We start from the raw sequence: 12,583 nt of genomic DNA on the forward strand, positions 1-12,583 counted from the left end.
ACCGGGAAGGCCGGCCCTGGGTCGGGGCTTACTGGGTTGGGCGTCTGGCTACGATCTCCCACAAGGCACGCGGGAGGCGGCGGCGGCGCGTTCCTTCTCTCGGAGGGTGGGGAAGCCGAAGTCAGCCTGGGCGCGGGGTCGGATCGCCCAGGAGGCCTCCTGCGCGCGGGTTGCTGGCACTACTGGGAGAGACGGGGAGGAAGGGAGAAGGGGAGGGAGGAAGGGAGAAGGGGAGGGAGGGAGGGAGGGAAGGAGGAAGGGCGGGGCGACCGACTTTCTGAATCGCCTGCAAGCCCCAGCGCGACCTGGGCCTGTGCTGCGCCGAGATGTCCGGAGGATCAGCCAGGAGCCTGGGGAAGGGTGAGGCCTGCCCGCCGCGATCCGCGGCGACCCTCAGACGCGTGTCGGGGCCAGGGCCTGGGGGCCGGGCTGCTCCGGAGCGGAGCCACGCAGGAGGTCTTCCACCCGCAGGAAACTGGCCCGGCCCGGCGGGGCGGCGGGAGGCTGGGAGTCCCCGCTGCTGTCGGGTCTGTAACCGCCTCCGCTTCTCCCCGAAGGAAGCGCGCCCCCAGGGCCGGTCCCCGAGGGCCTGATTCGCGTCTACAGCATGAGGTTCTGCCCGTTCGCCAAGAGGACGCTCCTGGTCCTGAAGGCCAAGGGAATTGGGTGAGGATCAAGGCGCGGGCCGCTCCCAGAGCCAGCCAGGAACCAACAGCTGCCGGAAGAGCAGGAGGAAATCTTCGATAGGGTCCCCGCAGCTTCCTTTACTACAAAATACACTACATCAGCCTTTTTTTCGGGGTTGGGGGGGGAACATAGAAAGTTATGAACCCTATCCTCGGGGGGCGAGAGGAATGCCACAGACACCACCAGTCTAGGACACCCCATTTAGATTAACCATTTTATGGATCAGAAAAGCTGAGGCTCCAGTAAAGTTAGTAGCATGCAGAGATCACTCGAATGGTAATCACAGGCAGCTCTTTTAGCTCTGCCAGACCCCTGATTTCTGCTGTACTTCCTTCTCTTTCACCCCACTTCTTTCATGTCCTGTTTATATTGTTTGCTGTTATTCTGAGGCTATAGTCCCTTCCTGAATAGTCGGTAATTTACCCCCTTGAAGAGTCCAGACCTTGACCCTCCGCTGGACAGAGTGCTGAGTTAACTGTACTGTGAATATTCCTATAGATTGTTGGTTGAGTGAAATAAAGTGTTTATGCCTAAAAATTCAGACTTTTGGGAAGCCTCACTGAAACTATTAAGGTGATTGACATATGGGTTATCCACAGGAAATATGCAAGTCATTGGCTTTTCCCTGAGCTGAATAGCCATTGAACCGCCTCCCTTCCAATGACCTTTGGAATCTGTTGAACAGACATTAGATACCTGTAGTGTGGAAGTTTAAAACAAAGCCCCCATTACAAAGAAATTTTCCATGTATGTGCTTAGAATTTATAAACTAATTTTAGTCTTCTTGGGGGAGAATTAAGCAGGCAATTCTTTTCCCTGAAAAAAAAAAAGTAAGATATAGTCTAAAGAAAAAAAACTAATTATCTTTGGATTAGTCATCACTTCAGTAAGATCTGCATCTTATTTTGGATGAAACAGATTGTGAACACATAGCAAAATATTCAACAATTAGTAACATTTATCAAAACATTATTTTATCCAACTCTTGTTATGTTTACTGTATTAGTCAGGATTCTTTTATTGCATTTAAGAGATATCCAATTCAGTTGGATTGAAAAAAGACGTATCTTGTGGTCATACAATTGAAAAGTCCAGGAGCAAGACACAGCTGGATCTGGGGCCACAAAGTCCTGGGTTAGTGCCCTTCTGGAACTCTGGGTTGAAAACAACCATATCTTACTGGGACAGTTTTCCAAAGGAAAATTGCAGTGATTTTATCATAAAAGTGTGTGTATGGAAGGTGAAGGGTGTAATAGCTGCCAGGCAGTGCGAACAACAGAGGTCTGCTATGTTTATGGATCAGTTTTGAGTCCCAGAAGGCTTTGATTAGAGAGGTACTAGATTTTACCACATGATAGAATTTACTAAAGCATGGTTTTCTCTAAAAGGTTCATCTTCCAACTTGTTGCAGCAGATATGTTGCCTTGTTGGCTCACCATGCCAGGTTAGCAAAATGCATGTGTGTTCTGTGAACTTTCTTTATTACAAAAGCCCAGGATTTACCTTTTCTTTTCATACTATAAAATTTCAGAAATGTTGATAATTCCTTAGCAGGGAACATCATTTTTCTTGCAGTGGCTTGTATCTGAAGTGTCCAGTAATCTGACAGCACACGAACCTTTTCATACATACACACAGATGCCAGTGTTCAATCTGGCTATTCCTTTGTTTCCATGGGGGGAGGGATTGCATATTTAAATCCTCAAGATAATGCTGTTATAGCTAGCTACTGAGGTGGATGAGGAAATAGGAAACAAAAGGTGTTGGGTATATTATTTTTGAGTAGCTAATCTGTTCTATTGAACACTCATCCAGCTTTGACAATGATATGGACCTGGCTTTAACAATTATATGAAACTTTCTTTTCTCTTATTTCCCCTAAAATCTCTTAGGCAAGATACAAGTTAGTTCTAAAAACAATCTTAATATAGCCTGGACTTCACCTGTTTTTCACACTTACTGTGATTTACCCATGTAACATTTTAAAAAAGTATCAGTGCATGGAGATTTAATCTGAAAGTTTATTTTGTGGATGGATTTTTTTGGATTCCCTAATATTCTTGAAAAAAATGAACTTTCTATTAAAATTAGCAAAAGGAATTGAATTTTATCATGTTGATTCTCATACAGTGGAGTGGCGGGGTGTGGAGAAACTCAGTTAGTTGGCTCATATATTTTTACAATTAAGATTACCTCTTAGTCCCAAATGGAGTATCGAATTGACAATCTTGAAGAATTTCCACTTATTTATTCAACAAATGTGTACTGAGTACCTATCTGAAAATGTTTATATTTCTTCATAGCATTTAAATCTAGTTATAACTTTGCTCATTTACATGTTGGTTTATGAATACAACCAAGACACACAAGATCCCTGCTTTCATGGAGCTTACATTCTAGGGAGGCGACATAACAAACGTAATTAAGTAAGCAAAGTAATTTCAGTCACATATCATCAGTACAATGAAGAAAGTAATTCAAGAAATATAAAAAAAGCCAGTGTGGCCAGATCATAATGACCAAAGGAGAAGTCATAGGAAGCAGATGTGACAGGTAAGCAGGGGCCAGATCAAGGGGTTTAGAGTTTATCCTCATTGCAACAAGGAGCAATCGAGGGGTTGTAAGTAAGCAGGAGCGTGGCCTCATCCAATTTACTTTTGTGTGTGGAGAATGGACTGTAGGGAGGTCACAGTGGAAGCAGAGGGGCTGGTGGGACTGTTGTAGAGGTCCAGGTGGCAGATGACATCTTAGATGAGGTGGCAGTGTTAAAGCTGAGAAGTGGATGAAGCCAGAATGTGATTTGAAGGTCTAGCTGACAGGTCTTGCTGATCCATTTGATTTGAGGAAGAGGTGGCAGGGGGAAGGAATCAAGGCCAAGCTGACTCCGAAATTTCAGGTCTGACCAGCTAAGTGGATGATACCGATGAGGCTTTATTCAGGAGTACAAGAAAAATGTTACTCTCTTCATTGTCCCCTATGTGTTTTTCAGGCATGAAGTCATTAACATCAACCTAAAAAATAAGCCTGAGTGGTTCTTCAAGAAGAATCCCTTCGGCCTGGTGCCAGTTCTGGAAAACAGTCAGGGTCAAGTGATCTACGAATCTGCCATCACTTGTGAGTACCTGGATGAAGCATATCCAGGAAAGAAGCTGTTGCCAGATGACCCCTATGAGAAAGCTTGCCAAAAGATGGTCTTTGAGTTGTTTTCTAAGGTGTGTGTTCAAGAAATTTCAGCTCCTATATAACACCTTTGTTTTTTAAGCTAAATCATTGCTGTCACTGATGGTTCAGTGATTTGGGTGGGGAAGACAAACAGGATTATGCTCTTGTCCGCTTGGACATGTCCTGTGAGCCCTTTCATGGTCCGGATCCTGTTTACTTCCCAAAGTTACGCCTCTCCACTCTTCTCCTAACACTTTATATTCCTGTCATGCTGAATGTTTTTATTTTTCCCAAACTTGCCACCTTCTTCTCAACTCTTGCTGGAAGACTCTTCCCCCTTCTCACTTTGCCTGGTTGTCTCCAAGTCCTCTTTCCTGTACAGTCTGCACTCCTGTATGTGCAACACGTGAGGATGCTGAGGGCCCACTATACTATGCCGTTTTATAAAGAACTTGTGCATCAGCGGATTTTGGTATCTGCTGGGGGCCCTGGAACCAATCCTTCAAGGAACCAAGGGACAACTGCCTTTGCTCAGATACCTTTGTCTTCCAGAAGCTTGTCCGGGCTGGGTTAGTGCCCAGCTCTGTGTGCCCACGTGTGCTAACTTTCCCCTGTGGGGACTGCCGCCTTCTTGCCTGTGTCTTGTACCAGTGCTGTGAGCTCCTTGAGGGTGAGGGCCGTGTTTCCATCACTGTTGGCCCACTGCCTAGGCTTGCGACCAGCCCTTCCTAGTTATGTGACGGTGAGCTAGTTGCTTATTACTTTACCTCTGTGCCTCAGCTCATGTGTAAACTGAGTATAGTAATTGATCCCATCCCATTGATAAAAATCAGTTAATATAAAACACCTAGAGTCCAACAGATGGTGGATACTCAATGTTAGCTCTTGTTGTTCTAGCCACATTGTCTAGTTGTGAGCATCTTCTGTGTGTTGGCAATAGCTCCTTGTGGACTGAGTAAATGGCATTCCTATAGGTGAACTGCCTGTGTCTTAATTAGCATCAATGTTAAATCAAACATTTAGGTGAGTTCAAACAATTAGTATTAACAAAGAAATGACCAACAGTAGACAATGCGAATAGCATGGTCAGGTTATATCTCTATAATTCTGTTACTTTTGTCAGGATATATCTCAGCATAATAAGAAACATCTTGTCTCTAGGGAAAGAAATGGTTAGAGAAATATCCAGAAGGTGAAACTTGTAGGGAGAACATTTTCTTAAAGGAGATATTGCAAAGGGAAGTCAATGGGGAAGGAAGAGGGAGTTGTCTGGCTTAGCAGAACGAGAGTGAAAGAATACTAGAGATGGTTGCCATCAAAGATGATGGACAGGGGATATGGCATTTACAAGAAAGATGTTGGAGAATTTTTAAAAATAGTAACGAGATTCATTGTACTGTCCAGAAAGAAAATGAGCTAACAGCTGGAGATGCCCACCATTACTTCCCTCCTCACACTCAGGGAAGAGGTGGCCTTAAGTACTATTATGACACCACCCTCCTGGCCCCAGTTCAGCAAACCAGAAATGCCCCCACCTGCACCCACAGCCAAATCACCTTCTCCTGGGAACCTGGAAATGAGACACAGAGACTAAGACAATAAATGTGTTGAGGTTTTAGAGGTGTATGTATATATCATTGGAGATGACAAATCAGTCACACAAAAAAAGAATTTTTAAGGAATCAGAAATTAAGAGCATTGCAAAGGGATCTGACATTTGGAAAATAACAAGGAGCAGACATTTAAGGAGAAGCAGAGATGAAAGACCAGGCAGGCCCAGATGGAAACGTGGAAGGAAGGGCTGCCTGCACACCTTCAGTTCCAATGACGGCAAGCTGTACCCTGGGGTGGATGGGCTTTCAGGACGTTGTCCTGTATTTTTACAAGTGCCTGTTTACTTCCACTGGACGAGTGGACTTTTGTCTCTTGCAGTGAGACAATACCAAAGACCGAGCATTAAAACACAGACACCTCCACCACAAGCATGAAAGCATCTGACAGGACACCTGTCAAGTCTTCAGGTCATCAACCACTTTGAACTGTCTTCTCATGCCCTCCCCAAGATAGAAATCAGGAAAATCCCCTTCCCAGCTCCCTTTGCAGCTGGGGCCAAGGCCTGGACCTAGGCTCTTCCTCTCAGACACACACATGGTAGAGTTCAATTCAGAAATGAGACATGTGGGGAAACGGGCTTGGTGTGGGGTGCTGGTTCTACTGGGGAGGGTGGCTGGTGGCAGAGCTCCTGGCTTTCAGGAGCTGGGGTGGTTGCCAGGTTGAATTCCAGAGTGGCATTGGTTACCTCAGAGTCCAACTTCTGGCAGCAGCACAGACTGTAGCATCTAGTGCTCGGTTCACTGGTGGCAGTGGGTGCTTCCCATCAGGTCAGTTCCCAGCATGATTTTGAAATGTTCCAGACCTGTTTGTTCAGCCTCTCAACAATTCTATGAGCCACTCAGTGTCCTTTTAGGACATTTTTGACCCAAGCTCACCAATCGGCTTCTCTTATTTGCAGCTTATAAAATCCTGACCAGTACAGCATCTAAGCCACAAAACTGTTTTTAAGATCAGTACCCGACCTCTGTGAGCAAAGGAATTGGTGTACTTTTGAAGTTTCTAGAACATCCTGACACTGGGACTATGAGGGTTCTATAGTGCTTTTATATGAGGGGGCTGGTATAGTTAGCCTCACACTGATAAACTAAGAAATTACTCTCTGTCTAGGTACCACCTTTGTTATTAAGCTTTCTTAGAAGGCAAAATAAGGAAGACTGCTCTGGCGTGAAAGAAGAATTGCATAAAGAATTCAGCAAGCTAGAGGAGGTAATTAATCCCTTCTCCTTGATTTTTATTGAAGTGATACATTGTATCTGCTCTCACCTTCTACTCTTTTCTTCATACTCCCATTTCCAAAATCACTTTAATTAGCAATAATACCAAATAGGAAATTTTAGTTTACAACAGATAGCAGCTGTAATAAGATACAAACCAAAACACCTAAAAATGGTTTGTCATGGGCTTGCTTTTAAAACATGTTATCGCACTGACATGAAAATATCACGGAAAAATTTCACCCACATTTCCGGTTTTTCACCTGTTGTCATTTTTCCATGCTTGTTTTCAGTCCTTGAACATATATTTTTTTTATATATATAAATTTATTTATTTATTTATTTTTGGCTGAGTTGGGTCTTTGCTACTGTGCGCGGGCTTTCTCTAGTTGCGGCGAGCGGGGGCTACTCTTCATTGCGGTGTGCGGGCTTCTCATTGCGGTGGTTTCTCTTGTTGCGGAGCACGGGCTTTAGGCACGCAGGCTCAGTAGTTGTGGCTCGCAGGCTCTAGAGCGCAGGCTCAGTAGTTGTGGTGCACAGACTTAGTTGCTCCGCGGCATGTGGGATCTTCCCGGACCAGGGCTTGAACCCGTGTCCCCTGCATTGGCAGGCGGATTCTTAACCACTGCACCACCAGGGAAGCCCAGTCCTTGAACATATATTAAAAAGTTAACATAACTATAATCAGAGTATAAGTCATTGTGTTCTTTTTCCCACTTAGTATTATATAATAAACTTATATAAACTTATATAAAAAGAAATAAAATTATTTGTATAAAAACTTAAATAAAATTATATAAAAATGTTTATTATATAATAAACATTTCCCACAAGAGTTTGCCATTAGTCAGACAGACGTTTGGGGAAGCCCAGATGTGTTTTTACCTGCTTTGCGGGAGAGCTGCCATTTGGACCTGTATATGGAATCATCATCCTCCATTCACACTCAACCTTAGGTTTTTACTGAGAGAAGATACAGTCCTGTCTCGTATGGGAATGCATCCTAACCTTTTATCATTAAGTATGAACTTTGCTGGAGATATTTTCAGAAACCTTTTTTTTTTCATTAAGAAAGTTCTATTACTAGTTTTCTAATTTAAAAAAAAGTCATGAATGAGTGTTGGATTTTTAGTGTTTTGTTTGCATCTATTACATCTACTGAAATGTTCATTGAACTTTTTCCCTTTAATCTGGTGAATATATATGGTGGCACTGACAGATTTTTCTGGTGTTGAACCATGCCAGTATTACTGTGTAAAACCTACTTGTTTTCAGTGGATTTTCATATATACTTTAGAATTAGTTGATATTTAAATGATTTTTGCATATTTGTTCGTAAAGGAGATTATTTTGTTCTTATCATATCTTTATTTGGTTTTTATATCAAGGCTACTGTAATCTCATAAAATGCGTTGGCTTACTTTCTCTGGATTTCTAAGGTCTGAAACCATTTGATAGGGTTTGGCTATTTCTTTAAAACATTTGAGTCCGGTGTCTTTTATGGGGGTGGAGTTTAATAGTATAGTTCAGTTTCCTTAATGTTAATTGATTTTCAGGATTTTTATATTCTTTCTTGAATCAGGTTTTTTTTGTTTGTTTTTTATTTTTGGCCACACCACATGCCATGGGGGATCTTAAGTTCCCTGAGCAGGGATCGAACCCATGCCTCCTGCACTGGAAGGCAGAGTCTTAACCACTGGACCACCAGGGAATCAGTTTTCACATATAGGGACATGAAGATAATCATGTTTCCTGATTTCAAATAATCTCTATGTACAACTACAGTTGACTCTTGAACAAGGTGGAGGTTGAAGGTATCAGACCCTGGAGCAGTATAACATCCACATACTACCTGCTAAATTTGGGGTTAGTTGGGGGACATATAATTTTCTTCCCATCTGAGTTCACAGAACTCCAGGTTAAGGACTCACACTTTACAGTGAGTGGTACCATTTCCATGTTTCAGGCTGCTGAGAGGGCATTTCCTTCTGAGTGAAACTATCATGCTTATTTTATTTATGCATAATATTACCAGGCACTACAGTTTAAGGACAGCCCCAAACAATAGTGATTCATTGTACAATTCTGAGTGCCTAATAATTGCAAGGCACTCTGCTGGACAGCATGGGAGGTAGAAGGTGAGATGCGGCCCATACTGCTCAGATGATTAGTTTGGTGGTAGACCAAAGGCAAATACTCAGGTAGATATAAATGATCTATCTTCAATGCAGAATGTTATCAGGGCCCTGAGAAAAACTATGGATGTTTTATAAAATGGTTTGGTGTTGATTAGCCAGATGATAGTCTCAGTTCTTCTGTTTGCAAAACCATAATACCAATTCACCTTCTTAAATTTCAGAATCATAGTATTTGTGTTTGGTTTTCAAAGAATTTTATTTGGCATCTGTTTAACAGTTAATCTAGTTATTTCCAATATATTTTAAGTAAATTTTTTTTTAATTAATTAATTTATTTATTTATTTTTGGCTGTGTTGGGTCTTCGTTTCTGTGTGAGGGCTTTCTCCAGTTGCGGAGAGCGGGGGCCACTCTTCATCGTGGTGCGCGGGCCTCTCACTGTCGCGGCCTCTGCCGTTGCGGAGCACAGGCTCCAGACGCGCAGGCTCAGTAGCTGTGGCTCACGGGCCTAGCCGCTCCGCGGCATGTGGGATCTTCCCAGACCAGGGCTCGAACCCGTGTCCCCTGCATTGGCAGGCAGACTCTCAACCACTGCGCCACCAGGGAAGCCCAAGTAAATTTTTTATTGAAGTATTATATGCAGAGATTTATCCAAAGCATAAGAGTACAGCTTGGTGAATTTACAAAGTGAACACAGCCATGATACTAGCATCCATATCTAGAAACAGAATATTAGTTTTGGATGGTTTTTGTACTTTATACAAATGGAATCATATAATATGCACTCTTTGGGGTCTGGCTTCTTCCATACAATATTAAGTTTCTGAGGTTCATCTATATTGTGTGTAGTTCATTCCTATTCTTTGTATAGTGTTCCAATGTATGACTACTGTACAATTTATCCATTTTAGTCCTGACAGACAGTAAACATTTCCACTTTGGGGATGTAACAAATAGTGCTGCAATGAACATTCTTATACCTATATTTTGGTGAACATATGTTCACATTTCCAAGGAATATAATTACTGGGTTATACCGTATGCATGAACTCATGCATGAAGCTTCAGTAGATACTGTTAAAACATGGCTGTACCAAATTATTGATACATTCCTATCAGCACTAGATCCACACCCTTACTAAGTTTGCCTTGTTCATTTTAGCCATTCTGATGGATGTGAAGTGGTATGACATTTTGGTTCTAATTTGCATTTCCCTGATGACTAATGTAGTTGAGCACCTTTTCAAATGGTTATTGGCCATTTAGACCTCCTCTTTTGTGAAGTCCAAGTCTTGCCCAGTTTTATGATGGGTTTCCTGTTTTTTTTCTTTTTGATTCCCAGGAGTTCTTTCTATATTCTGAATACCAGTCCTTTGTTGGATATATCTATTACAAAGATCATGTACTCTGTAGCTTGTTTTATTTTTCTCCATTTTCCAGTTTATTTTATTGACCGTTTTGCTTCATCCCAAACCAAGAGATTCTAAAGCTTAAACTAATCAGACAAAAAGCCAACTTGAATATGTCAGGGTAAAACCTGCTGCTCTCACTTGCTTAACTTAACTCTTGCCTTCATCATTTCTTTTGATGAATCTTACCAGATGCACAAATAAGAAGTACTCTTATGCTGTTTAATGTTCAGGTTCTGACTAATAAGAAGACAACCTTCTTTGGTGGCAGCTCTCTTTCTATGATTGATTACCTCATCTGGCCCTGGTTTGAATGGCTGATAGCCCTGGAGTTAAATGAGTAAGATATTTGAATATTTTGTATTTAATTTAGGATAATGATAACTGAAATAGTATATACTAACCTTTTTTTATGAACAAAAATTAACATATCTCATTCAACTGGCATGAATGGGAGCAAGCAGACAGGAGGAGACTGGGACTTTCCAGGGCATGTCCTATACCTACACTCACCATTTTTCATCCTTGGGGCCGGTAGGGGTGGGGAGTTCTGTGACATGTAGTAAAATGTTTTCAAAATAATTTACTCCTTCCCTCCTGGTTAAAAATCCATAAGGATGTGCATTTTCATAAGGATTTCAGGAAGGATTGTATGACCAATGCTACCTCCCATTTACCATCAAGAGTCCCACACTATTTTCCAAACTCTGTGTTTCAAAGTTTGGCAGCGACCTTGGCTTACTGCCACTTCTTAGAGCTTAGAGCTATTCAGGGTTACTTTTAGTCACAATCTGACCATAGAATAACAAACATATAATATTCTTGGTTGTCTTTCATGTTCTCATTTTAAAAAACTATCAGCCTCCGTTTGGACAAGTTCTCATGCTAACTGAGCAAGTCACTTCACTCTAGTCTTAGATTCCTCTTCACAAAACAAGGACCTCTACAATATCTTCCAAATCTCATATTCAATGATTACATGCATCTTAAATAAGTATTTTTAAAGAACTATTTTAAAAAGTTAGAGGAAAACAATATGAAACTGCAGAGTGGTAATAATGATATATAGGAGAATTTGCAATACCTTCGTACTTAGCCTTGCTCACACCTTCATTCTTTCCATCTCCCACAGATGTGTAGACCACACTCCAAATCTTAAGCTCTGGATGGAAGCCATGATGAAAGATCCTGCAGTATCATCCCTCTTCATTGATCCAAAGGCCTTTCGAGGTTTCTTAGATCTCTACTTGCAGAACAACCTCGAGGCCTGTGACTATGGGCTCTGAAGGGGACAGGAGTCAACAATGAAAATATATCTGATATTTTCCTTCACTAATATGAATAATAACATGCTTTTATTTTACCAAGTGCTCTCATGTCTCACTGGATCACCTTCTCTGATTTGACACTATGGCCTTACCGTGGCCTTTCCTCAAGTCCCTCCTGCAGAAACGTAAACACATTTCCTGTCTCAGGATGCTCAAAGGATGCTAAGGGTTCTATCACAGTCCATGCTGAAAACCTCTAAATCATCTCTAGTGAGAGCTGAACTTCAATCTGGGTTTCTAACTGCCCATAGGACATTTCTACTTGGATACTGTGTTGTCATTTCAAGAGATGCCCTTTCAAGTTTGTCTTCTGGGTTCTGAGTTAAGAACCTTTCAATTCCTCATTCTTTCCTTTCCATCACTGACTCAGTTTTACACCTTTCTTCTTACTGTTGTTGCCACTGAAGTCCAGACCCACGTCACATCAAAGCCAGGTGACTAGGTGGTCTCCTATTTGTTCTCCCAGTCTCCAGTCACTAACTCCTTCAAATCCTTCCTACCAAATCTTATGCTGGGCACACAGAAGGTGTCCCATATATGTAACTGAATACTGTGAAGACCACCTCCATCAATTCAGTATATAAGGCTGGATTTCATTCTACAGATGATTCAACTAAGGTCCTGAGGTTAAGTGAGGCCTTAAGACGCTGGCAGAAAGTTCTGGGGAAACACACCCAGCACAGGGCTCTTATATCAGAACTAGGGGGCGGGCTGTCGACCTGCCCCAGTACAGTCTAGTTTCCTGTACTTATTCTTAAACGTAAGAGCGCGTTAACAGTCACCTAAGGCTCACCCCTGGATTTCCGATTCGGTAGGGTGGGCCGGGGAGTTCACATCTGAAATGAGTCCTCCGCCCCATGGTGACGCAGGCGACCTGGGGGCCGCACCCTGAGAAGCAGCTGAGAATTGGCTGACTTCACAAAAGGCCTCCAGCCACCCACCTCGGCCGCCACCAACGCCCAGGCTCCCGGCGGACCCATCTCTGCCGCCGTCCGCCTGCCCCACCCGGGGCAGGCTGCGGGCGGACTTCGGT

At 42.6% G+C, this 12,583-nt stretch overlaps 1 protein-coding gene and 1 long non-coding RNA gene across 2 annotated transcripts; one reads left to right on the plus strand and one right to left on the minus strand.

Annotated features, from left to right (window-relative positions):
- The first annotated feature begins 265 nt into the window (after positions 1 to 265).
- On the plus strand, positions 266 to 11,585 carry GSTO1 (glutathione S-transferase omega 1). Its single transcript, XM_068548512.1, has 6 exons — positions 266 to 360; positions 558 to 666; positions 3,677 to 3,899; positions 6,571 to 6,669; positions 10,456 to 10,562; positions 11,355 to 11,585. Exons 1-6 carry the CDS (start codon positions 327 to 329, stop codon positions 11,506 to 11,508), a joined length of 726 nt encoding a protein of 241 aa, XP_068404613.1. The 5' UTR covers positions 266 to 326; the 3' UTR covers positions 11,509 to 11,585.
- On the minus strand, positions 6,674 to 12,581 carry LOC137767445 (uncharacterized). The gene is made up of 3 exons (XR_011074528.1): positions 12,492 to 12,581; positions 11,307 to 11,504; positions 6,674 to 7,326 (listed from the first exon to the last, which is right to left on the minus strand). It is a non-coding gene; the product is annotated as an uncharacterized lncRNA (long non-coding RNA).
- Positions 12,582 to 12,583: the final 2 nt, after the last annotated feature.

Source organism: Eschrichtius robustus, chromosome 7 (genome assembly GCF_028021215.1).
Source record: "Eschrichtius robustus isolate mEscRob2 chromosome 7, mEscRob2.pri, whole genome shotgun sequence".
NCBI lineage: Eukaryota > Metazoa > Chordata > Mammalia > Artiodactyla > Eschrichtiidae > Eschrichtius > Eschrichtius robustus.